The sequence below is a fragment of the Orycteropus afer genome, unplaced genomic scaffold (genome assembly GCF_000298275.1).
Source record: "Orycteropus afer afer isolate SDZICR_OR568_19922 unplaced genomic scaffold, OryAfe1.0 scaffold00164, whole genome shotgun sequence".
Lineage (NCBI taxonomy): Eukaryota > Metazoa > Chordata > Mammalia > Tubulidentata > Orycteropodidae > Orycteropus > Orycteropus afer.
In genome coordinates this window covers 3,958,374-3,981,494 of record NW_006921751.1, presented here as the reverse complement: position 1 = coordinate 3,981,494, position 23,121 = coordinate 3,958,374, and the positions used below count along the sequence as shown (strand labels likewise).

The 23,121-nt window shown below is 39.4% G+C and overlaps 1 protein-coding gene across 1 annotated transcript in view; it reads left to right on the top strand.

Moving 5' to 3' along the window:
* GIPC2 (GIPC PDZ domain containing family member 2) overlaps positions 1-23,121 on the top strand; it is a 208,385-nt gene that overhangs the window by 159,895 nt on the left and 25,369 nt on the right. The window contains exon 5 of the mRNA XM_007946503.1: positions 8,290-8,371. Coding sequence (XP_007944694.1) covers positions 8,290-8,371 — 82 coding nt within the window. The remainder of the gene's footprint in view (positions 1-8,289; positions 8,372-23,121) is intronic.

Sequence of the window (23,121 nt, the reverse complement as noted above, 5' to 3'; positions counted from 1 at the left end):
GGAGAGAGTCCAGCAGAAGAGACACTTGAATTGATTAACAATTGGGAGAAGAATGTTCTAGGAGTAAAACAATGGTGGGCATGGGGACCTTTATTGACACAGATGGCTCTATCTTAGATCACAGGTACAGCAGGAACTGATAACTGTTTATCTTAGAGAGAGAACAAGTTAATTACAACACAAGTTGAAGCCAGGTGTTAAATGGCATTTTAACTAAAAATATGGAGTCTTTCCAACAATATGGAATCAGTCCTAACAAAGCAAAAATCTGTGTTCTTACATAACAAGCCTAGAGGTGTAGGTGAGGTCAAGATTTAGGAGCTTTGTGGATAATGGAAATCCATGTAAGAATTGGGAACAATGTAATTGGTTTTGTGTTTTTTAAAAATCCCTTGGTTCTAGAGGGTAGGTTGTTGGCCAGGGTGGATTGGGGAGGGTGAAGACTATAGGCAGTGAGACAACCTATGAAATTTAGCAAACTAGAAAAGATGAGGGCTGTTCCAAAACAATCAGAATGTGGATGGAGAAGAGGGAAAAAATGAAGAGTTATTTAGGGGGTGGAATGGTAAAGTATTAGTGGCCAGTTGTATATGAGGAGGAGTGACACTTATTATGATAAGGATAAATTTATAATCTGGCTAGATAGATATACAGAAAATACCTAGGTTACTTTACATTAGCCTATTGCTTTACACAGACAATTGAAAATAGACAAAAAAGACAATTCACTGTAATGAAGCAAGAATTCTGTATTGTGTCTGTTATTACTTTTAAGGATTAATTAGGTCATGTAAATAAAAATGTGAGAAAGTTATAGTAATATCATCAGGGAAATAAAAAATAATAGTTTTGCAATAAAATAGTTGATTTTAATAAATTTTGAGGATACAAAGCAACATAGGTCTATGACAGCATTAAAAGTAATACAAATTTCTTACAATCTATTCATGAACTCTATATTTGGACTCCAGAACACTTAATTTTTTCATGAGAAACCTGTGCATAGACCAAAAGGCAGTCGTTTGAACAGAATAAGGGAATACTGCATGGTTTAAAATCAGGAAGGGTGTGTATAAGGGTTGCATCCTTTTACCACACTTGTTCAATCTGTAGGCTGAGCAAATACTCCAAGAAGTTGAACTATATGAATGAAGAAGAATGTGGCATCAAAATTGGAGGAATACTTGTTAACAGCCTGCAATATGCAGATGACACAATCTTTCTTGCTGAAGTGAAGATGACTTAAAGGTGAAAGATTACAGTCTTCAATATGGATTACACCTCAACATAAAGAAAACAAAAATCCTCACAACTGGGCAAATCAACAACATCACAATAAATGGAGAAAAGATTGAAGTTGTTAAAGATTTCATTTTACTTGGATTCACAATCCACACTAGTGGAAGCAGCAGTCAAGAAATCAGACGTCGTTGTATTGCACTGGGCAAATCTACTGCAAAAGCCCTATTTAAAGTGTTGAAGACCAAAGATGTCATTCTGAAGAGTAAGGTGTGCCTAACCCAAGCTGTGGTATTTCCAATCACCTCTTATGTGTGTGAAAGCTAGACAATGAAGAAGGAAGACCAAAGAAGAGCTGATGCCTCTGAATTGTCGTTTTGATGGAGAATACTGAAGACACCATGGACTGCCAGAAGAATGGACAAATTTGTCCTGGAAGAAGCAATGTTGGAATGCTCCTTGGAAGAGCAATGGCCAGACTTCATCTCACCTACTTTGGTCATGTTGTCAGAAGGGATCAGTCCCTGGAAAAGGATATCATGCCATGTAAAGTGGAGGGTAAGAGAAAAAGGGGAAGACCCTCAATGAGATAGATTGATACAGTGGCTGCAGCAATGGGCTCAAGCACTGCAAGGATTGTGAGTCTGGCTTAGGACTGAGCAATATTTCATTCTGTTGTACGTAGGGTTGCTGCGAGTTGGAATAGACTTGATGGCATTAACAACAACAAAATATTTGTGCCTCTGTGTTCTGGTTACCTAGTGCCGCTCTGACAGAAATATACCATACATGGGATGGTCTTAACAAGCAGGAGTTTATTCATACAATTTGTAGCCTTTAAGTCCAAGTTCAAAGTGCCAGGCTCTAGGGGCTGGGTGAAAGCCCCTCAACCTTAGGGTCCAGCTCTGCCTCCTGCTCCCCGTCCACAGAAGCTAGAGGCTTTTCTTCACTCAGACAGCTGCTGGCTGCTGAGGCTGAGAAGCCCCAAAGTTGACAAGTAAAAAAGGCACAGTCCCGATATTACCAAACTACACAGCAGGCCGTTAACTTAAGTCCATTGTAAGTCCCAGGGTTGGCAGAGCATAGCAGGCTGCTGAGCAATGACACAGCTACATGCAGGGTCCAAGCCTGCCATATGCTAGAGACCTTTCTCAAAGCTTCTATTTATATACAGGAAGCAGACCACATACCCAAAGGCAGCTACTCAGCTGCTCATAGTAGATTCCACCATTGATTTGATTACCAGTCTCATCATGGGGAATACTACATCCAGCTGCCCAGCCACTCAACCAGGCCTAGCCAAGTTGACACAAAAACATAACCACCACACTCCGACTTATAGCGACCCCTCCTTGGATTTCTGAGGCCACATCACTATGGCAGTAGATTGCCCAACCTTCCTTTTGAGGAGTGGCTGGTGAGTTTGAACTGCCAGCCTTTGGGTTGCAGTCACATGCCTTAGGCACTACTATTTGTGCCTGCAGTTGTGTATTTAGCATCTTTGGGCAATTTCTTTTTCAACTATGAAAACATTTAAAACCAACTATCAATATAAACTGAACATAGAATAATAAAACATTTAATCATGTTTTTCACTAAAATTATTTTAAATAATATTTTTAGGAAAAGCAAAGATGTTTTGGTGCCACATGTACATAAAATATGGAGCTCTGGTGGCTTAGTGCCTAAGGCATTTGACTACTAACCAGAAGGCTGGTGGTTCAAACCCACCAGCCACTCCTTGGAAGGAAGACTGGGCAATCTACTTCTGTAGAGATACTGCCTCAGAAACCTGAGGACGGGTCTCTATGAGTTGAGACTGACTTGATAGCAGTGAGTTTTTTTTTTTTTTTTAATACATAAAATATAAGTTGATTTAAAAATAATATTTCATTATTATTTTATTATTTAAAAATTTCTGTATTTGTGTGCTTAATGGTTAAGCACTGGGCTGCTAGCTGGAAAGTTGGCTATTCAAACCCACCAGTGGCTCCATGAGAGAAAGACCTGACAGTCTGCTCCTGTAAAGATCACAGCCTAGAAAACCCTATGGGGCAGAATTGTTCTGACATATGGGGATGCTATGAGTTGGAATCATCTTGATGGTACCTAACAACAACAACATATCAATATGGGAATATATGTGTATATATATGTGTGTGTGTGTGTAAATTTATTTAGACACTATTCATTTTCAAAAGAATGCGAGGCAGGTGATGAAAATATATATCATGAACTACTATAAAATACAATAAAATAAAATTAAAAAGTATATAATGGTATGTGTTCAGAAATGTTTTACTATTGGGGTAACCATAAAAGAATTTGGACATTTTGGCCTGCATAATAAAGACTAAAACCCTTCTCATGGCATATCCAAACCAGAACAGACCCACTGCTATTGAGTGAATTCTGATTCATGGTGACCTATTGTTGCTGTTAGGTACTGTCACATTGGTTTTGACTCATAATGATCCTGTGTACAACAGAACGAAAACACTGCCCGGTTCTGCACCATCCTCACAATCATTGCCATGCTTGAGCTGGTTCTTGCAGCTACTTCCCAGTTGTATTTTTTTTTTTTTAAATGCATTTTATTGAAATATAATGTATGTACAGTGAAATACACAAAACTAAAGTGACATGAGTCAATGCATTTTTCTTTTTTTTTGCAGTGTTTCCTCACATCCCCTCCCCTCCTACCCCTGGCAACCAACAAAGAAAGTTTCCCTCCATATATAAACCTTTCCTTGACCCTCCACAACAATGAACTAATACTATATTTATCCTTCTGTGGTTGATTATTTCACTCAACATAATGTCCTCCAGGTTCATCCATATTATGAGGTGTTTTGCAGACTCTACATTATTCTTTAGTGCTACATTGTTGTTGTTTGTTGTTATGTGCCGTCAAGTCAAACCCGACTCATAGCGACCCCTCTCTGGGTTTCCGAGGCAGTATCACTATGGAAGTAGGATTGTCCAACCTTCCTTCCGAGGAGTAGCTGGTGGGTTTGAACCGCCAGCCGTCTGGTTAGCAGGCAAGTGTCTTAGCCACTATGCTACCAGAGCTCCCTTAGGGCTACATAGCATTCCATTATGTATATGTACCATAGTTTGGTCATCCACTCTTCTGCAATAAATCTTAGAAATAAATCCTTTGCCAGATATGTAATTATTAGCAAATATGAGCTTGTTGCTGCATTTTTGTTATGTGCTTTTTCATGTTGTCAATTTCTTTGTTGCATATAATTTTCTTGACGGCACATAACAACAACAACAACAACAACAAACATGCTGAGCTCTATGCTGAGCTCGTTTTGTTTATGAATCATGTTATCACTTCCTTCATTGCTATTGCTTTAGTATTTGCTGAATATTTATGCTGGTCCTTTTTTTGATGTGAAGGTTTATCATATTTCTTTGAGATTACCCTGTGATTTATAGTTTTCTTCCCAAGTTTAGAACAGTCCATACTATCTTGTAGTTGTCTTGACTTCCCTATCATCTAGAAGTTCTGTGATGACACAGTTTTTTCCTTCTTTTTGGTTTGTAGTTGTCCTCATTTGTCAATTGGTATCTCTGGTTCCCTACTTACAGTCTTGTAGGCTTATTTACTTTGGATACTTCCATAGTTGGGTTGGTTCCTGGGTTATATCATCATGTGTGTTAATGGTCAGCATTTGTTGTTGGTTATTGTTGCTTCTCTGTCCAAAGGGCTCCCTTTAGCATCTCTTGTAAGGTTGGTCTGGTTTTAACAAATTCCCTTAATTTCTGCTTACCTGGAAATGTCTTAATATCACCATCATATTTGAGGGACAGTTTTGCTGGGTACATAATTCTTGCTTGGAAATTTTTCTCTTTCAGTGTTTTATATATACCATCCCATTGTCTTCTCGCCTGCATGGTTTCTGCTGAGAAATCCAAGCTTAGTCTTATTGGTTGCCCCTTGTAGGTAACTTTCCGTTTTTTCTATGCTGTTCTCATCATTCTTTCTTTGTCTTTGGTTTTGGTAAGTTTGATGATGATATGTGTGGGTGATTTTCTTTTGGGGTTTATCCTGTTTGGGGTTCATTGGACTTCTGGAATGGATATATTCTCATCTTTCATCATACTAGGAAAATTCTCTTCCAACAAATCTTCAAGAATTTTCTCTGTGGTTTTATTTGTCTCTTCCTGTTCTTGAATTCTGATTACATGTAGGTTATTCCTTTTGATGGTATCCCACATGAACCTTAGGCTTTCTTCATTTGTTTTGATCTTTTTTCCTGATTTATCCCTTTCCAAAGAAGTGTTCAGGTATTTGCCTTCAATCTCCCTAATTCTGTCTTCCATTGATTCAATTCTGCTCCTTTGCTCATTCAAAGTCTTATTTATTTCTGACAATTTAGTATTAATCTTCTGGATTTCTGTGTGTAGATTTTGTATCATTTCTAATTTTTTATATATTTTGTTATTTTGTTCTTGTATTGTCTTTCAAAATTGTTTGTGGTGTGGTAAATTACTTAGTGTGGCTTTTCTACCCATAAGTCTTTGTAAACTCCGAGGTAGAATTTGCCATGAGCAACTGAGGAGCTCCTGATTGCTAAAGTTGTCCACCGGGGGTATTTCTGTTGGGAGTGGCACAAAACAATGTTCTGGGAGGTTCCCGCTCTCTCTCAGGTGTTTAGAATTCTGATGTTATGATTGGTTGGTCTGGCCACTCTGCTGGGCTCAAAAGGAGGCCTCCTAGAGGCAGAACTCTCTTTGACTGCTGGCTGAGGAAGGACATGCTCCTGAGAGACATGTGCTGCTGGGAAAGAGATGCAAGAGACACACATTGCTGAGAGAGACACCAAGGGATACACACTGCTGGTAGAGAGTCTGTGAGAGACTGTTGGCAGAGAGACAGCGTGCTGGGAGAGAGACTGAGCGCTTTTCCTGAACTTGAATTGTAGCCTGGTGCTTCCCTAATACACCTCACAATCATGAGTTCGGTGTGGCCACTGCAGTGAATTATTGAACCCAGGAGAGAGGTGGTGGGTGCTTTGGGAGGAATGGTTGGTGAGAGGGCTAGAGGGAGGGAGCATGTCTGGCCTTGCAGTAATAGGCCTTGGGCAACTGATGGTGATTCTGTCTTTCTCTTGTGAGGTTAGAGAGGTCAGAACATGTGGCCTCCTGCCTTTTTAGCATTGTTTTAGCGTTTTCTCTGCATTTTCCTTGATCTGTCTCTCAATTTGTTGAAGATACCTAAATATAATTCTTTTGAGTTCCTCATCAAGGAGTTCCAGTGCTGCGTCTTCCTCAGGGATGTGTTTTGGGTCTGTATCCTGGTCCCTTGTTTCTCCTGCTTTATCTTGCTTCTTCATGCAGACTGTGCTGCTCTGTTGTCTCGAAGGCATTGTGACATTTTTGTGTTTATATTTAATTGGTGATTGTATGTTGGAGTGACTTTCCCATGATTTTCATTTTCTTTGTTTTGTTTGTATGTTATCTATGCAAGCAGGGTACTGTGCTCCTTCATTTGCTTGTTGACATCACTTATACACTCACCACTTGTCTCATTTCCTGTTGTCAGCCTCTTGTATGTCCCTGCCAAGCTTGGAAAACAGCCTATTTTTAGGTCCCTGGAATCTGAATGAAAATGCTATCACTTTAAATATCCAAAATGGTCACCACTTGTAAACATTCAAAATGGCTGCACCCTCGGTCACTTTAAATATCCAAAATGGCTGCCACATGTAAACAATCAAAATGGCTGGGCCCTCTGGACAGCGGCAAGTCCACAGGTCAGGTTGTCTCCCTCCTTGCTGTTTCTCTTCCTAGTCATAGGCCTCCAGTGCAGTCATTCCTGCAGCCTTGGTGACCAGGGCTGATCTTTAGGTCAATTCTCAAGTCCCAGCACCACCTGGAAATATTCAGGCTGTTGGTCCCATCAGAGTAGCTGATAGTCCACAGCTCCGACCATCTCTGTATTCACTCTTTTCGCTCAGGTTTTTCCACTAGTTGGTGCCTAATCCACTTATTTTGCATAGTTCTTTCTCAAAGCTCAAGGTTCCAGGATTATCGTCTCTAAGTCTGTCAAATGGTTTTTCTTTTCTTTGTTGAAGAGGGTTTGTGTCACTTGTCTGCCTATTCCTCCATCTTACCAGAAGTCTCCCCAGTTGTATTTTGAGTGTCTTCCAACCTGAGGGGTTCTTCTTCTGGCCCTCTATTAGACATTGTTTCATGGGTATTCATGAGGATTTCAGTGGCTAATTTTTTTAAAGTGGACTGTCCCTTCTTTCTTCCTAGTGACCCTATAGGACAGAGTAGAACTGCCCCATAGGATTTCCAAGGCTATAAATCTTTATGGAGGCAGGCTGTCTCATCTTTCTCCTGTGGAGAGGCTGGTGGGTTTAAACTGCTGAGCTTTTGGTTGGCAGCTGAATGCTTTAAACACTGCTTCATCAGAGCTCCTTATGGTATGTAAGACCCCTCATTATTTAGTCTTGTCTGATACTTGGTCTTCTAGTCACACAGGACTTCTTGCAATCCCTGCAGCATGTGATAATCTTTTTTTCAGGCTCTGCAACATAGCTGAGACTTACTGCTTTCTGCCTGAAGTACCCTCAGTTGCTTATTGGACAACTGCTCATCTTTGAAAATGCCTTTTTTTACATCATTATCTTTCTGAAACCCTTTTGATTTTTAGAGATTTATATTTGCTTTCATACATGTGATGCCTGTATACTTTTTATATATATTTAAGATTCATCTTATTACTATTACATAATTATTTACATCCATGTCTGTCTCTTCTTCTTCAAGTATATTATTAGCTACTTGGGATGGTGTCTGCTGACTTTTCATGATTGAATCCATAACACTTAATGCTGATGCTAAATAATTATTAACTGTACTGATTTATACTGAATTACAGAGCAGATTCTAGGTATGTCTCCATTAATATTACCTGAAGTATACAACCATGGATTGATTCTGCATCATGTTTGCCCCTGTGTATATTGTGGTATTAAAAAAAAATTATTATAAGAAGATAATATTTTCTTTCTCTCTCTTTTTATAAAGCCATCTGAATCTGAAACAATGGCAATTAAAAAGGTTGATGACCTGCTTGAATTGTATATGGGAATTCGAGATACTGATTTAGGTAAGAACTTACTCTTTTAAAGTTTTACATTCCTCAGTTTAATGGACCTTAATGCTTATGTCTGTTTGCATTCATAGGCAATTATGCTTTTCAAGATAAGGAGTATTTGTGGAGTGCTGAAAAGAATTGTGAAAGATAACAATGGAAAGAATACCTGGCCCCACCACTTACTAGCTATGAGGTCTTGGAGCCAAGTTACCCAAAGAAAAACCCACTGCCATAGAGTCAATTTTGACTCACAACAACCCTTATTGGGCTTCTGAGGCAGTAAATCTTTATGGAAGTAGATTGCCCAGTCTTCCTTTCTAAATTTTTATTCTTAACCTATGAAATGTATCTATTTCATGGGATTGTTATATGGATTTAAAAACATATATGTAATGATGCATATGAACAGCATTATTATGTGATACATCAGATTTATATTGACTAAATTTTTTTTTACCATGATATTAAAATAGTGCATTACTAAAACCCCATGAGAGATGCATCAGAAATATGAAGAAAAACACATGTGGTATGTACTGTTAAGGGAAGGTGAGCAGTTGAACTTCTATGTGCAGGTAATCCCTGACTAAGGACAGGGTTCTATTCTGATGACTCCATTATAAGTCAGTTTTGACATAAGTTGAGTACCTTAAAAAAAAAAAACTTTCATAATTATTACCTTTTATTATCAGCATCTTTATAAATTCAATCTTTGAACATCTGTGAGTGAACATCTGAGATTGATAACATCAGCAAATTATGCACTGCAACATTATATGTAGTGTGTATTGCTGACGATAAGATGTATAAAAACAACTCCAAAAAACCAGATGGTTGTAAGTGTGGTTGGTTGTAACTTGAATACATCGTAAGTTGAGCACTGCATTATTATGTTGAAGCCTATCTTGTGTATTTTTTATATCATCTTTAGGATATCAGAGTCTCGATTTATCAATTAAGACTCTTTCTAACTCCATATAGCTTTAAAAAAAGAACATTCATTGGTTCACATAATTTAAGAGGTCCAGAAGCAGATCTTAGCTTTAGGAATGGCTAAGTCCAGACTTCTCAAGCTATCCTTCTGTTAGATTACTCAATAAGCAAGGTAAGCACAAACTTACTTGTGCTTACTTACTAGTCTGAAGTGAACAATTTCACATTTTTTCACCACATCAAAGATTCTGCTTCTAGATATGGTTGGCATATGTCTCTCTCCCAATGCTATAGCACCATTCTACAGAAATCAAAGCTTCTTTTCAAATTTTCAGTCCCTCACAAGGACAGAGTACCCAGTAAGCAAGGTAAGCATGGGCTTACTTGTGTTTACTTACTAATCCTATAGTGAAAAGTTTCCATGTTTTTCATCACAGAAAAGATGTGGTGGAACTCATGTGAAATTGTTTGCTATAGGTGAGTAAATAAGCACAAGTAAGTCTGTGCTTACCTTGCTTATTGGATAATCCACCACTGTGTTCTCTGGTTGTGGTTTTCTTTCATCTCTCATTTAAGGTCTTCATGGTGTCCTCTGGTGGCTTCCTTCTTTCCCTCATGGAAGCAAAATGACTGCCATGGCTTCAGCCTTAACAATCTAATCCTCTTGTCTTCAAGCATAGTAGGAAAGAATTATGGCCTCTTTCAAGTCATTCACACAAAATGCCTGGGATTGTCTCTGATTGGTCTGATTGACTCAACTTGAATGAGTCACTGAGGCTAGGGGAATGGTTAGGTCTGAGTTACATATTCTACCTGAACTGTCCCCAAGATACTACGGTTGAGAGTAGGAAAGGCTTGGCCCTTCCCATGAAGAATCAAGATAAATGTTCCCTTAATGAGGGGTGATGAGTGGAGCATAGATACTTGATGGAAAGAAGAGTAAATGTAAACCAAAGTGGTGGAATTTGTACCTGCATACATCCATGTGTGTATCCATGAGTGTGTGTTTGTGCTTAATAAATTCTTTAAAGTCAAGGACTTGGACTATTTCGTTTACCTGCTACTAGGTACAGTAGTTGAAACTCATTCTTCCTTTTCTTTTCCATTTTCATTTTTCATTCTTTTTCCTTATGGAATTTGTTCTTCTTCTTCTCTTTTTTTTTTTTTCTGGCTTGTTTGAACTTTGAAAATAAAATTTACATCTTGGTTGTAGAGATGATGTCTGTAATTGGAAAAAAAAACAACAACAAAAAACCAAAAAAAAAAAAAAAAACCCAAACATCTGATACGCTTTGGTTTGAAGTGAAATATAAAATTTGTATATACTAGATCATTGCTCCATTCAGACAAGAGGGTAAAGCTGAGATGACTTTCTCCATTTCTCTCCAATTCTTTTCCATTTGGAAAAATATAGGGATTTGCATAAATGATGGACCTGTGGCAGTTATGCAAATTATATGCAAAGGTTAGTAAAAGTGATTTAGAAGTGGCAAACCAAGAAAACCAAATTCACTGCCAACGAGTCAGATCCAACTCATAGTGACGCCCCCTTGGGTTTCCAAGGCAGCATCACTACAGAAATAGATTGCCCAGTCTTCCTTCCAAGGAGTGGCTGGTGGGTTTGAACTGCCAGCTTTCTGGTTAGCAGTCAAATGCCTTAGACACTATACCACTCAGATTAACTAGAGAGTATTTTTTGGGAAAATAATATGATACATCTTCATTCAGTTGAGAAATTTCTAAATTGGCTGAATTTCTAATTGGCTAAAGCCATGGTAAGATCTAAGGATTAATATATTAATTGCAGGATCTTGATGAGCTAAAATTTGGAAGAATCACAATTTTCAAAGATGGGAATTTAGAACAGTACTCAAATTTAAAATTTTGGATATAGGCCTTAGAGTTACTTAATTATAAATAGGGATAGTTAAATAAATTAGTTTTGCTCTAATGTACAATTAAAAATGTGTAATTATATAGGGCAGAGCATTGGACAGTGGTGCAAATAATTATAAGTGAATTAAGAAATGATTCTTTAACAATTAATTTTCTTTTACTCTGATCAATTCAGGACACTACACACTCCTCACAATTTCTTGTAAATTAGCTAGTAATACCCTTGTAAAGCTAATTAATCATATGTAGCAAATTCCTCCAATTGACATGAGAAGTCAATATCATTTCACATTGATTAGCAATATGATCAGTCAACCAGGGAGGTAAAGAGCAAGAACAATAATTATTTGAAGAATGTCAACTATTGTTAAATTAGGAATTTCTCTCATTATTCAAGTATGATTAGCATGAAATATGTATCACAAATAAACACTGATTTAGCAGACAAATGAATATATTTACTTGTTTGTATTCCCAGTGTTTCTTAGCTTCCAGAAATCTTAATTCTTAATTCAGATTACTTTGATATTGCATTTTTCTGTAGCTGTTAATGTAATTTTTAAAAAAATGTAAAAAGTAAGATGACAGTAAAATAGCTAAAAATAAAACAATATCCTCAAGAAAAGAATTGGGATGTATTGACTAATTGGAACTGGAAAATAATTCAAATGAGTTTATCTAGGAAGTATATATATCAGATATAGCAAGGATTGTGAGGATGGTGCAGGACTGGGCAGTGTTTCGTTCTGTTGTATATCAGGTCGCTGTGAGTCGGAGACGACTCGATGGCACTAACAACAACAGGAAGTAACCATGAAGATAGAAGTGCTTCTTTGGTTGTAAAGTTAAGTTGCAAACTATGTTTTTTCAGCTGATCCAATGCCAGTATCAGTTCTCTAGGAATGTTACCCTTGGAAGATGCATTCTGGAAGATACTGAGTCCTGTTAGGCCTTATCTGGAATTGCTCTAAAATAATGGAAAGCTGTAACAAATTAACTTTTTATTGAATATGTAAGGCAACTATGAAAGTTGTATATAGAGCTACAGTATTTTCTGATGATACCAGTTTAGGAGTTTGGAGATTATCCTGGCAACTTTGCAGTCTTGTCATTTCTGATTTATTGAAAGATTCAGAATTGTGTGAGAGGGAAATTTGAATTACAGTTTCTAAGTTATTTTTCCTGTAAAATCCTGTAGAGCTTTCTTGAAAGTATATAATAATGGAGTTTTTATAGAGATAATTGCATTTCTTCTTAAGATGGCTTTATTCAGTGAATGCAAGACAATGAATAGTACACAAAGCTATCCCTTTCCAGATAAAACCAATGAAATTTTAGAAATCAATTTTTATTAAAAAGCAAAGCAAAATATGTTCTACATTGGCTGTGGTTTTGATGTTTGACTTGTGTGGGTTGCTTGAAATGTGCTGTTATTTCTGAAAGTCTTAGGGAGAATGAGTACTAAGAATCTTCCATAGAAGGAGATATTGTTACAGATTAGTGCTAAATTAACAATAGCAATGACTAATCTTTATCTAATCCTGCAATATGCCATTTATGTAGCTTTGAAAACTGAGGTATGGAGAAGTTTGGTAACTTACCCAAAGTCATCTAGCAAGAAAAAGCTGAGATTTTATCCTGGAACTGATACTGTGTTACACTGGGTTCTCTAGAGAAATAAAATCAGTAAAGCTTATATATATAGAGAAAGAGAAATTTATCTTAGGAAAATGGCTCACACACTTACAGAAGCTGGCAAGTCCAAAGTTCTTGGATCAAACGTCAAACTGGAGGCTTTTCCCGACTCTTGCAGCTGCAGGGGCTGAGGAGCTCAAAGTTGGCAGGTAGTATACTGGCTGTTGACTCCAACGAATGACGAATCCAAGATCTCCAGGCCGAATGGTGGATTGTTCGCTCATGGACAGTTGTAGGCAGCACAAAAGAATCATGATCCACAGAAGAGTGTCTCTTTTTCCAGGATGTCCATAAGAAGGCCACACCCCTGGGAAACTCCCTTTCAACAGATTGGCTGCTCAAAACATATACATCTGATCCTATCATGGAAATAACCACTTCACAGCTGCTTAAACCACACAGAATTGTGGTCCAGCTAAGTTGACACACAGCTCCATCTATCACAGATACCAAGATTTTTCACTGTGTAGTAATATTTTAAACTAAAAAGCACTGTTTTAAGTACAAGCATACCTTGCAGATACTGCAAGTTTGATTCCAGACTGCTGCAATAAAGCCAATACCACAATAAAGCAGGTCACACAAATTTTTTGGTTTCCCAGTGCATATAAATGTTATATTTATACTATACTATAGTCTATTGCAATAGTATTATGAAAATGTTAAAAATTTGGGAGAATTACCAAAATGTGACACATGCTGATGGAAAAATGGCACCTGTAGATTTGCTTGATGTAGGGTTGCCACAAACTTTCAATTTGAAAAAATACACTGTATGTTCTATTTTGCAACAAAGTGAAATGCAATAAAACAAGGTATGCTTGTATTTTAAAACTTACTGGAAAAATATAGATTGACTTTTATCAACAAAAAGTTTGTCATTAATAATAGTGAAAAAGTTCAGTATACCTGTTGTTGTTGTTGTTATGTGCCGTCGAGTCAGACCTGACTCATAGCTACTCCTCCTTGGGTTTCTGAGGCAGTATCACTACAGAAGTAGATTGCCCCATCTTCCTTCCAAGGAGTGGCTGGTGGGTTTGAACTGCCAGCCTTCTGGTTAGCAGTCAAGTGCCTTAAGCACTATGCTACCAGAACTCCCTCAGTACACCTACTCCTTGCTTATTGACTATCTCCTTATCCAACATTTTGCACTTCGAACAACTTTGAAAAAATTAACAGGTGGTACCTCTAATGGTCCAGGATCCACATGGGGCCACAACCAGGCTGGGGTGCCCTCTGCAGGCCACCACAAATGGTATACTGTAGGCCCTGGTGATGACCAGGCTACATGAAGGATGGTGAAGGTCATGGGACACCTGCTCCCATTCCTCTGTGATGTCTTGATCTGGCCACAGAAGATGCAGGGCAATGGCAAGATGATGTGAGGTCATGGCACACAGGGGGAGGTTGAGTGAGGGCCTAAAGGTGCCTGGAAGGTCTGTGGTGTTAGGCAGGAATAAGCAGTGAGAAGAGAAAGGGGCCAAATGGGCTGCAGGGCCAGGGTGGATGGAGGATGAGTGGGGTCCCTACCCAGGGAAGGCAGTGAGAGTTATGCAACACCTGACCCCCCCCACCACCATTACTCCTAGCCCCTGTGGGTTCTGTGGTGATAGGGAAGGGGTTAAACTCATATCCCAAGGTGTGCCAGGGACATCCAATGTGCAGTGAGTGACTGGGTGAGGAGAGACAAGGGGACACTGGCCCCAAAGACAGGACATGGTCCCCAAATGTTGCATAACACTGATTTAACATAATGACTTCATCTTTGGAATTTAACTATGTTGATAAGTGAGAAGTGGGTATAATGGAAAAGTAATTCAGAAACCTTAATGTTATAGTTGGTCTCAAAATGACCACTGGAGGTCAGCACTTAGCTGTGATATGTGTTATGAAATTATACTTTTAGTGGAACATTTTTTGCCAGATTGTTTTAGGCATTAAATATGATTGCTGTGTATTACAGATTAATTATAGTTAACAGGTGAAAAACATTTTAGTATCTATCATTGGTTTAATGTGAAATAACTTTCTAAAAAGAACTTCATTTTGCTATAGTTTCTTTTGGTTTTCTCTTAAATGAGAGAGAGACAGTCTTTTAACAAAAAGAAGAAAATTATACTAGCTTATTTCTCCTATGAAGATTTAAAAAAATGATGTTTATTCATCAGAAAAAATTCAAAATATGTTCAAGCATATGTTCCATTCTTAATTTTTTTTTTTTTTTTTTTTTTAGTTCACATAGTAGATAATTGGTTTTCAAAAGATTTATGGAGCCCTGTATTACATATAATATTTATAACTTAATTATGCAGCTTCCCACTTGGTATTTTCCACTAGACCAGGAAGAACTGTATTTTACTTAATCCCAACTTCTACCACCGTACCTTTCCCGGAGTAAATACTTGGCAAATGTTTATTGACTAAATGTTGGTGAGAGACCCAAAACATAGTGAAGTCATTCACAGACAGTATGACTCCTAATGTCAACAGTTTGAAGTTTTGGCCCTTGGGCAGATTTCTAATTTTGAGCCTTCATTTCTATTCTGGTTACCTAGTGCTGCTCTGACAAGAATATACCACAAATGGGAGGGCTTGAAGAAACAGGAATTTACTCTCTTACAGTTTGGAGGCTTTAAGTCCAAGTTCAAAGTGCCAGGCTCTAGGGGCTGGGTGAAAGCCCTCAGCCTTGGGGTTCAGCTCTGCCTCCTGCTCTTGGCGCACTGGAGCTAGAGGCTTTTCTTTCTTCAGACAGCTGCTGGCTGCTGAGGCTGAGAAGCCCAAGGTTGACAGGTAAAAAGGCATAGTGCTGATGTTACCAAACCATGGCAGGCCATTAATTTAAGTCCACTGAAAGTCCCAAGGTTGGCAGAGCATGGCAGACTGCTGAACAACAACATGGCTACATGCAGTGTTCAAACGTGTCATAAGCTAGAGACCATTCCCAAAGCTCTTTTTTCTATACGGGAAGCAGACCACACACCCAAAGGCAGCTACTCCGCTGCTCACAGTAGATTCCACCATCAAGTTGATTATCAGTCTCATCATGAGGAATACTACATCCAGCTGCCCAGCTACTCAACCAGGCCCAGCCAAGTGGGCACACAAACTTAACCGCCACGATTTCCACATTTGTAAAAGGAGCACAATATAAACATCCTATTATGATTGTCAAGGGATCAAATTAAATACTATATATATATATAGTCCTTTCACATCACAAATAATAGGTGTAGCTATTATCATTCTTAACAATGATTACAAATAACTATTACTACTAACAATGGTAGTTTGGTGGTGGTGGGTATTAGGTGCTGTTGAGTCAGCTCCAATTTATAGCGACCCTGTGTATAACAGAAACAAACACTGCCCAGTCCTGCACCATCCTCACAATCTCTGCTATGCTTGAGCCCGTCCTTGTAGCCACTGTGTCAATCCATCTAGTTGAGGGTCTTCCCCTTTTTCGTTGACCCTACTTTGTTGTTGTTGTTAAGTGTCGTCGAGTTGTTTCCGACTCATAGCAACCCCATGCACAGCAGAACGAAACACTGCCCGATCCCGCGCCAGCCCCACAATCCCTGCTATACTTGAGCCCATCATTGCAGCCACCATGTCAATCCATCTCGTTGAAGGCCTCCCCCTCTTTCGTCAACCCTCCACCCTACCAAGCATGACATCCTTCTCCATGGAATGGTCCCTTCTGACAACATGACCAAAATAGGTGAGACGAAGTCTGGCCATTCTTGCTTCCAAGGAACATTCTGGCTGCACTTCCTCCAGGACAGATCTGTTAGTTCTTTTAGCAGTCCATGGTACTTTCAGCATTTTCCGGCAGCACCATAACTCAAAAGCATCAACTCTTCGTCGGTCTTCCTTATTCATTGTTCAGCTCTCACATGCATATGAGGCGATTGGAAATATCATGGCTTGTGTCAGGCGCACCTTAGTCCTCAAGGAGATATCCTTGCTCCTCAGCACTTGATACAGTGACTTTCCCAATGCTACACGTCATCTAATGTCCTGACTGCTGCTTCTGTTGTCATCGATTGTAGAACCAAGCAACGTGAACTCTTTGACAACCTCAATCTTCTCTCCATTTATTGTGATGCTGCTCATTGGTCCACTTGTGAGGATTTTTGTTTTCTTTATATTGAGACGTAATCCATACTGCAGACTGTATTCTTCAACCTTCATCAGTAGGTGCCTTAAGTCATCCTCACTTTCAGCAAGCAAAGTTGTATCGTCTGCATATCTCAGGTTGTTAATGATTCTTCCTCCAATCCTGATACCACATTTTTCTTCATATAGTCCAGCTTCTCGGATTATTTGCTCAGCATATAGATTGAATAAGTGTGGAGAAAGAATGCAACCCTGATGCACTCCCTTCTTGATTTTAAACCATGTAGTGTCCCCTTGTTCTGTTCGAACGACAGCCTCCTGGTCAAGGTACAGATTCCTCATGAGTACAATCAAGTGCACGGGAATACCCATTCTTCTCAATGTTATCCATAATTTGTCATGATCCACACAATCAAATGCCTTTGCATAGTCAATAAAACACAAGTAAACATCTTTCTGGTATTCTTTGCCTTGAGCCAAGATCCATCTGACAACAGCTATGCTATCCCTTGTTCCATGTCCTCTTCTGAATCCAGCTTGAACTTCTGGAACCTCTGGAAGTTCTCTGTCAATATACCCTACTTTACCAAGCATGATATCCTTCTCCAGGGATGTGTCCCTTCTAACAATATGACCAAAGTAGCTGAGATGAAGTCTGGCCATTCTTGCTTCTAAGGAGCATTCTGTCTGCACTTCTTCCAGGACAGATTTGTTAATTTTTCTGGCAGTCCATGGTATTTTGAGTATTCTATGCCAACATTACAATGTAAAGGCATCAACTGTTTTTTGGTCTTCCTTAATCATTGTCCAGCTTTCACATACATAGAGGCAATTGAAAATACCATAGTTTGGGTTAGGCACATTTTAGCCTTCAAAGTGACATCATTGCTCCTTAACACCCTAGAGAGGTCTTTTGGAGCACTTTTTCCCCATGCAATATTGTGGTAGTTAAATTTGTGTGTCAACTTGGCTGGGCAGCTGGATGTAGTATTCCGCATGATGAGAATGGTAATCAGCTTCATGGTAGAATCTACTGTGAGCAGCTGAGAAGCTGCCTTAGGGATGTGGTCTGCTTCCTGTATATAAGGAGAAACCTTGGGGAATGGTCTCTAACTTATGGCATGCTTGAACCCTGCATGTAGTCATGTTGTTGTTCAGTAGCCTGCCATGCTCTGCCAATCCTGGGACTTTCAGTGGACTTGAATCAATGAACTGCCGTGTGGTTTGGTAACATCAGGACTATGACATTTTATCTGTTGACCTCCGGCTTGTCAGCCTCAGCAGCCAGTAGCTGCCTGAGTGAAGAGAGGCCTCTAGCTTTGGTGGGCCAGCAGGAGGCAGAGCTGAAGCCCAAATTTGAGGTGCTTTTACATAGCCCCTAGAGCCTGGCACTTTGAACTCAGACTTAAAGCCTCCAAACTGTAAGAGAATAAACTCTGTTTGCTCAGCCATCCCATTTGTGGTATATTCCTGTCAGAGCGGCACTAGGTAACCAGAACAAATATGACGCCTGATTTCTTGACTGCTGCTTCCATTGGTGTTGAGTGTAGATTCAACTGAAATGAAATCCTTGACAACTTTACTCTTTTCTCCATTTATTGTGATGTTGCTAATTTGCTCAGTTGTGAGGATTTTTGTTATCTTTATGCTGAGGCATAATTCATACTGAAGACTCCTGTCTTTGATCTTCATCATTAAATGCTTCAAGTCATCTTCACTTGCAGCAAGAAAAGTTGTGTCATCTGCAGTGTTGCGGGTTGTTAATAAATAAATTTCCTCTAATCTTGGTGCTGCCTTCCTCTTCATATAGTCCAGCTTTCCAGACTATTTGCTCAGCATACAGATTGAATAAGTATGGTTAAAGTATACAACCCTGATTCACACCCTTCCTGATTTTAAAGTATGGCTTATCCTCTTGTTCTGTTTGAATGACAGTCTCTTGGTCTATGTATGGGTTCCTCCATGAGCACAATTAAGTGTTCTGGAATTCCCATTTTTTGCAATGTTATCCATAATTTTTTATGATCCATACAGTTGAATCCCTTTGTATCATCAATAAAACAAAGGCAAATACCTTTCTGGAACTCTTTGTTTTCACCCAAGATCCATCTGGCTTCAGCAATGATATCTCTAGTTCTACATCCTCTTCCAAATTCAACATGAATTTCTAGAAGATCCCTGTTAATATACTGCTGCAACAATTTTTGAATTATCTTCAGCAAAATTTTACTTGCATGTGCTATTAATGATACTGTTTGATAATTTCCACATACCTTTCTTTGGAATGGGCACAAATATGGATCTCTTCCAGTCATTTGGCCAAGTAGCTGTCTTCCAAGTTTCTTGGCATAAACAAGTAAGTAACTCCAGAACAGTGTCCATTTGTTGAAACATCTCAATAGATATTCTGTAAATTCCTTGAAACTTGTTTTTTGCCAATTACCTCAGTGCAGCTTGGACTTCCTTCAATACCATTGGTTCCTGTTCATATGCTACCTGCTGAAATAGCTGAACATTGACCAATGCTTTTTGGTGCAGTGACTCTGTGTATTCCTTCCATCTTCTTTTGATGCTTCCAGCATCATTCAGCCCCTAGAGTACTCAGCCCCATTCAGTAATTTGCCCATAAAATCTTTCAATCTTGCAACTTGAGGCTTGAATTTTTTCTTCAGTTCTTTCAGCTTGAGAAATGTTGACTGTATCCTTTCCTTTTGATTTTCTAACTTCAGATCTTTGCACATTTCATTCTAATTTATACTGTCTTCTTGAGTTGCCCTTTGAAATCTTCTGTTCAGCCTTTTTATTTCATCATTTTTTTCCCATTGGCTTTAGCTAGTCTTTGTTCAAGAGCAAGGTTCAGAGTCTCTTCTGACATCTGTTTTGGTCTTTCCCTCCTTTCCTGTCTTTTTAGTGACTTATTGCTTTCTTCACATGTGATATTCTTGATGTCATCCCTCAACTCATCTCGTCTTCGGTTATTGGTGTTCAATGCCTCAAATCTATTCTTTAGATGGTCTCTAAATTCAGGTGGCATGTAATCAAGGTCATTTTGGCTCTCGTGGACTTGTTTTAATTTTCTTCACCTTCAAATTGAACTGGCTTCTGAGCAATAGATGGTCTGTTCCACAGTCAGCTCCTGGCCTTCTTTTGAGTAATGACACTGAGCTTCTCCATTGCCTCTTTCTACAAATTACAGTCAATTTGATTTCTGTGTATTCTGTCTGGCAAGGTCCATGTATATAGCTGTCTTTATGTTGTTGAAAAAAGTTTTTGCAACGAATAAGTCATTGGTTTTGCAAAACTCTATCATGCAATCTAATGCAAAGGCCATATTTTCCAGCTACCAGTGATTCTTCTTTGTTTCCAACTTTTGCATTCCAATCATTTGTAATAATCAATACATCTTGATTGCACATTTGATCGATTTCAGACTGCATGTTGTTGTTGTTAGGAGCCATCGAGTCTTCTCTGACTCATAGTGATCTTATGTATAACAGAATGAAACACTGCCCAGTTCTGTGCCAGGCTCATGATCCCTGCCATACCTGAGTCCATCATTGCAGTCACTGTGTCAATGCATCTTGTTGAGGGCCTTCCCTTCTTTTGTTGACCCTCCACTTTACCAAGTATGATATCCTTCTCTAGAGAATGATTCCTTCTAACAACATGGCCAAACAAAGTAGGTGAGTTGAAGTCTGGCCATTCTTGCTTCTGAGGAGCATTCTGGCTGCACTTCTTACAGGACAGACTTGTTAGTTCTTTTAGCAGTCCATGGTACTTTCAGCATTTTTCCCAACACCACGACTCAAAAACATCAACTCATCTTCGGTCTTCCTAATTCATTATCCAGCTCTCACATGCATATGAGGTGATTGAAAAATACCATGGCTTGGATTAGGTGCACCTTAGTCTTCAAGGAGACATCTTTGCTCTTCATCACTTGAAAGAGGTCTTTTGCAGCAGATTTGCCCAATGCATACAGATTTTTACATTGATAAAAATCTTCAGTTTCTTCATCTTTGGCTTTAGTTATTGGTGCATAAATTTGAATAACAGTCATATTAACTGGTCTTCTTTGTAGGGATATGGATATTGCTAAAGGGACAAGGAGGTGGCATTTTTTGACCTCCTCTAACATCACAAGAGGAGGACAGAATCACATCAGCAGCCCAAGGCCTGTTCCCATGAGGCCAGACATGCTGTCAGCCTCCAGCCCTCTTACCAACCTTGACATCAACTGTCCCTCTCATGGCATCCACCACCTCTCTGCTGCGTTTGACAGTTTGCTGTAGTGGCCAAATGGAACCCACGGATTATGGGGTTTATTAGGAATGTAACAGGCTATGATTCAAGTTCAGGACTGTGCTCAGTCTCTCTCAGCCAGCAGTCCCTCTCTGCTAGCAGTTTCTCTTAGCCAGCAGTCCCTCTCACCCATGGGGAGAGATTCCTTCTGCCTGTAGTAGGGCTCATTTTGAGCTTGGCAGAGTAGCAAAACCAACCAGTCCCAACATCAGAGTTCTACACACCTGAAAGAGAGAGTGAACTTTCCCAGAAGATTACTTTGTGCTGCCCCAGGTGTATGACTTTAACAAACAGCTATTCAGTTGCTCATGGCAAAGTGGGAGTTATAAAGACTATGACTAGAAAACCCATACCATGTAATTCATTACACTACAGATATTATCCTATGACTGACAGCATTGCACTTCAGGATAGATCTTGAATTGTTTTTCTGGACAATGAATGAGGCGCCATTCCTCTTCAATTTGTCATTCCCAGTGTAGTGGACCATGATTGTCTCATCCAAAATGGCCAGTAGCAGTCCATTTCAGCTTATCAATGCATAGGAAATCAATCTTTTGGTGTTCCATTTCATTTTTTGGCAACTTCCAGTTGTCCTAGATTCATACTTCATACATTCCATGTTCCAGTTATTCATGAATGTTTGTACCTATTTCTTCCTATTTTGAGTCATGCCCCATCAGAAAACAAACGTCCTGAAAGCTTTACTCCATCCATGTCATTAAGGTCAACTCTACTTTGATGAGGCAGCACTTCCCCAATTGCATTTTGAGTGCCTTCCAACCTGAGTGACTCATCTTCTAGCACTGTATCAGGCAGTGTTTCCTTGCTATTCATAAAGTTTTCAGTGGCCAGTTTTTTCAGAAGTGGATGGCCTGGTCCTTCTTCCCAGCCGACTTAGTCTGGAAGCTCCACTGAAACTTGTCCACCATGGATAACCCTGCTGCAATACTGGTGGCATAGCTTAAAGCCTCAAAGCAACATGCAAGCCACCACAGTATGACAAACTAGCAGACAAGTGGTAGATGGTAGTGATGATGTTGTTGTTGTTAGGTGCTGTCGAGTCATCTCTGACTCATAGTGACCCTATGCACAGCAGAATAAAACAGTGCCTGGTCCCGCACCAGCTCCGCTGTACTTGCTATACTTGAGCCCATTGCTGCAGTCACTGTGTCAATCCATCTCATTGAGGGCCTTCCCTCTTTTGTTGACCCTCCACCTTACCAGCATGACATCCTTCTCCAGGGAATGGTCTCCTCTGAAAACATGACCAAAGTAGGTGAGACGATGTCTGGCCATTCTTGCTTCCAAGGAACATTCTGGCTGCACTTCCTCCAGGACAGATTTGTTAGTTCTTTTAGCAGTCCATCATACTTTCAGCATTCTTCACCAGCACCACAACTCAAAAGCATTGACTCTTCTTTGGTTTTCCTTATTCATTGTCCAGCTCTCACATGCATATGAGGTAATTGAAAATACCATGGCTTGTCTCAGGTGCACCTTAGTCATCAAGGAGACATCTTTGCTCTTCAGCCCTTGAAAGAGGTCCTTGGCAGCTGATTTGCCAAGTGCTGTATGTCATCTGATGTCCTGGCTGCTGCTTCTGTTGGCATTGATTGTAGAACCAAGCAATGTGAAGTCTTTGACAACTTCAATCTTTCCTCCATTTATCATGATGCTGCTTATTGGTCCAGTTGTGGATTTTTGTTTTGTTTATATTGAGATGTAATCCATACTGCAGACTGTATTCTTCAATCTTCATCAGTAAGTGCTTCAAGTCATCCTCACTTTCAGCAAGCAAAATTGTGTTGTCGGTGTAT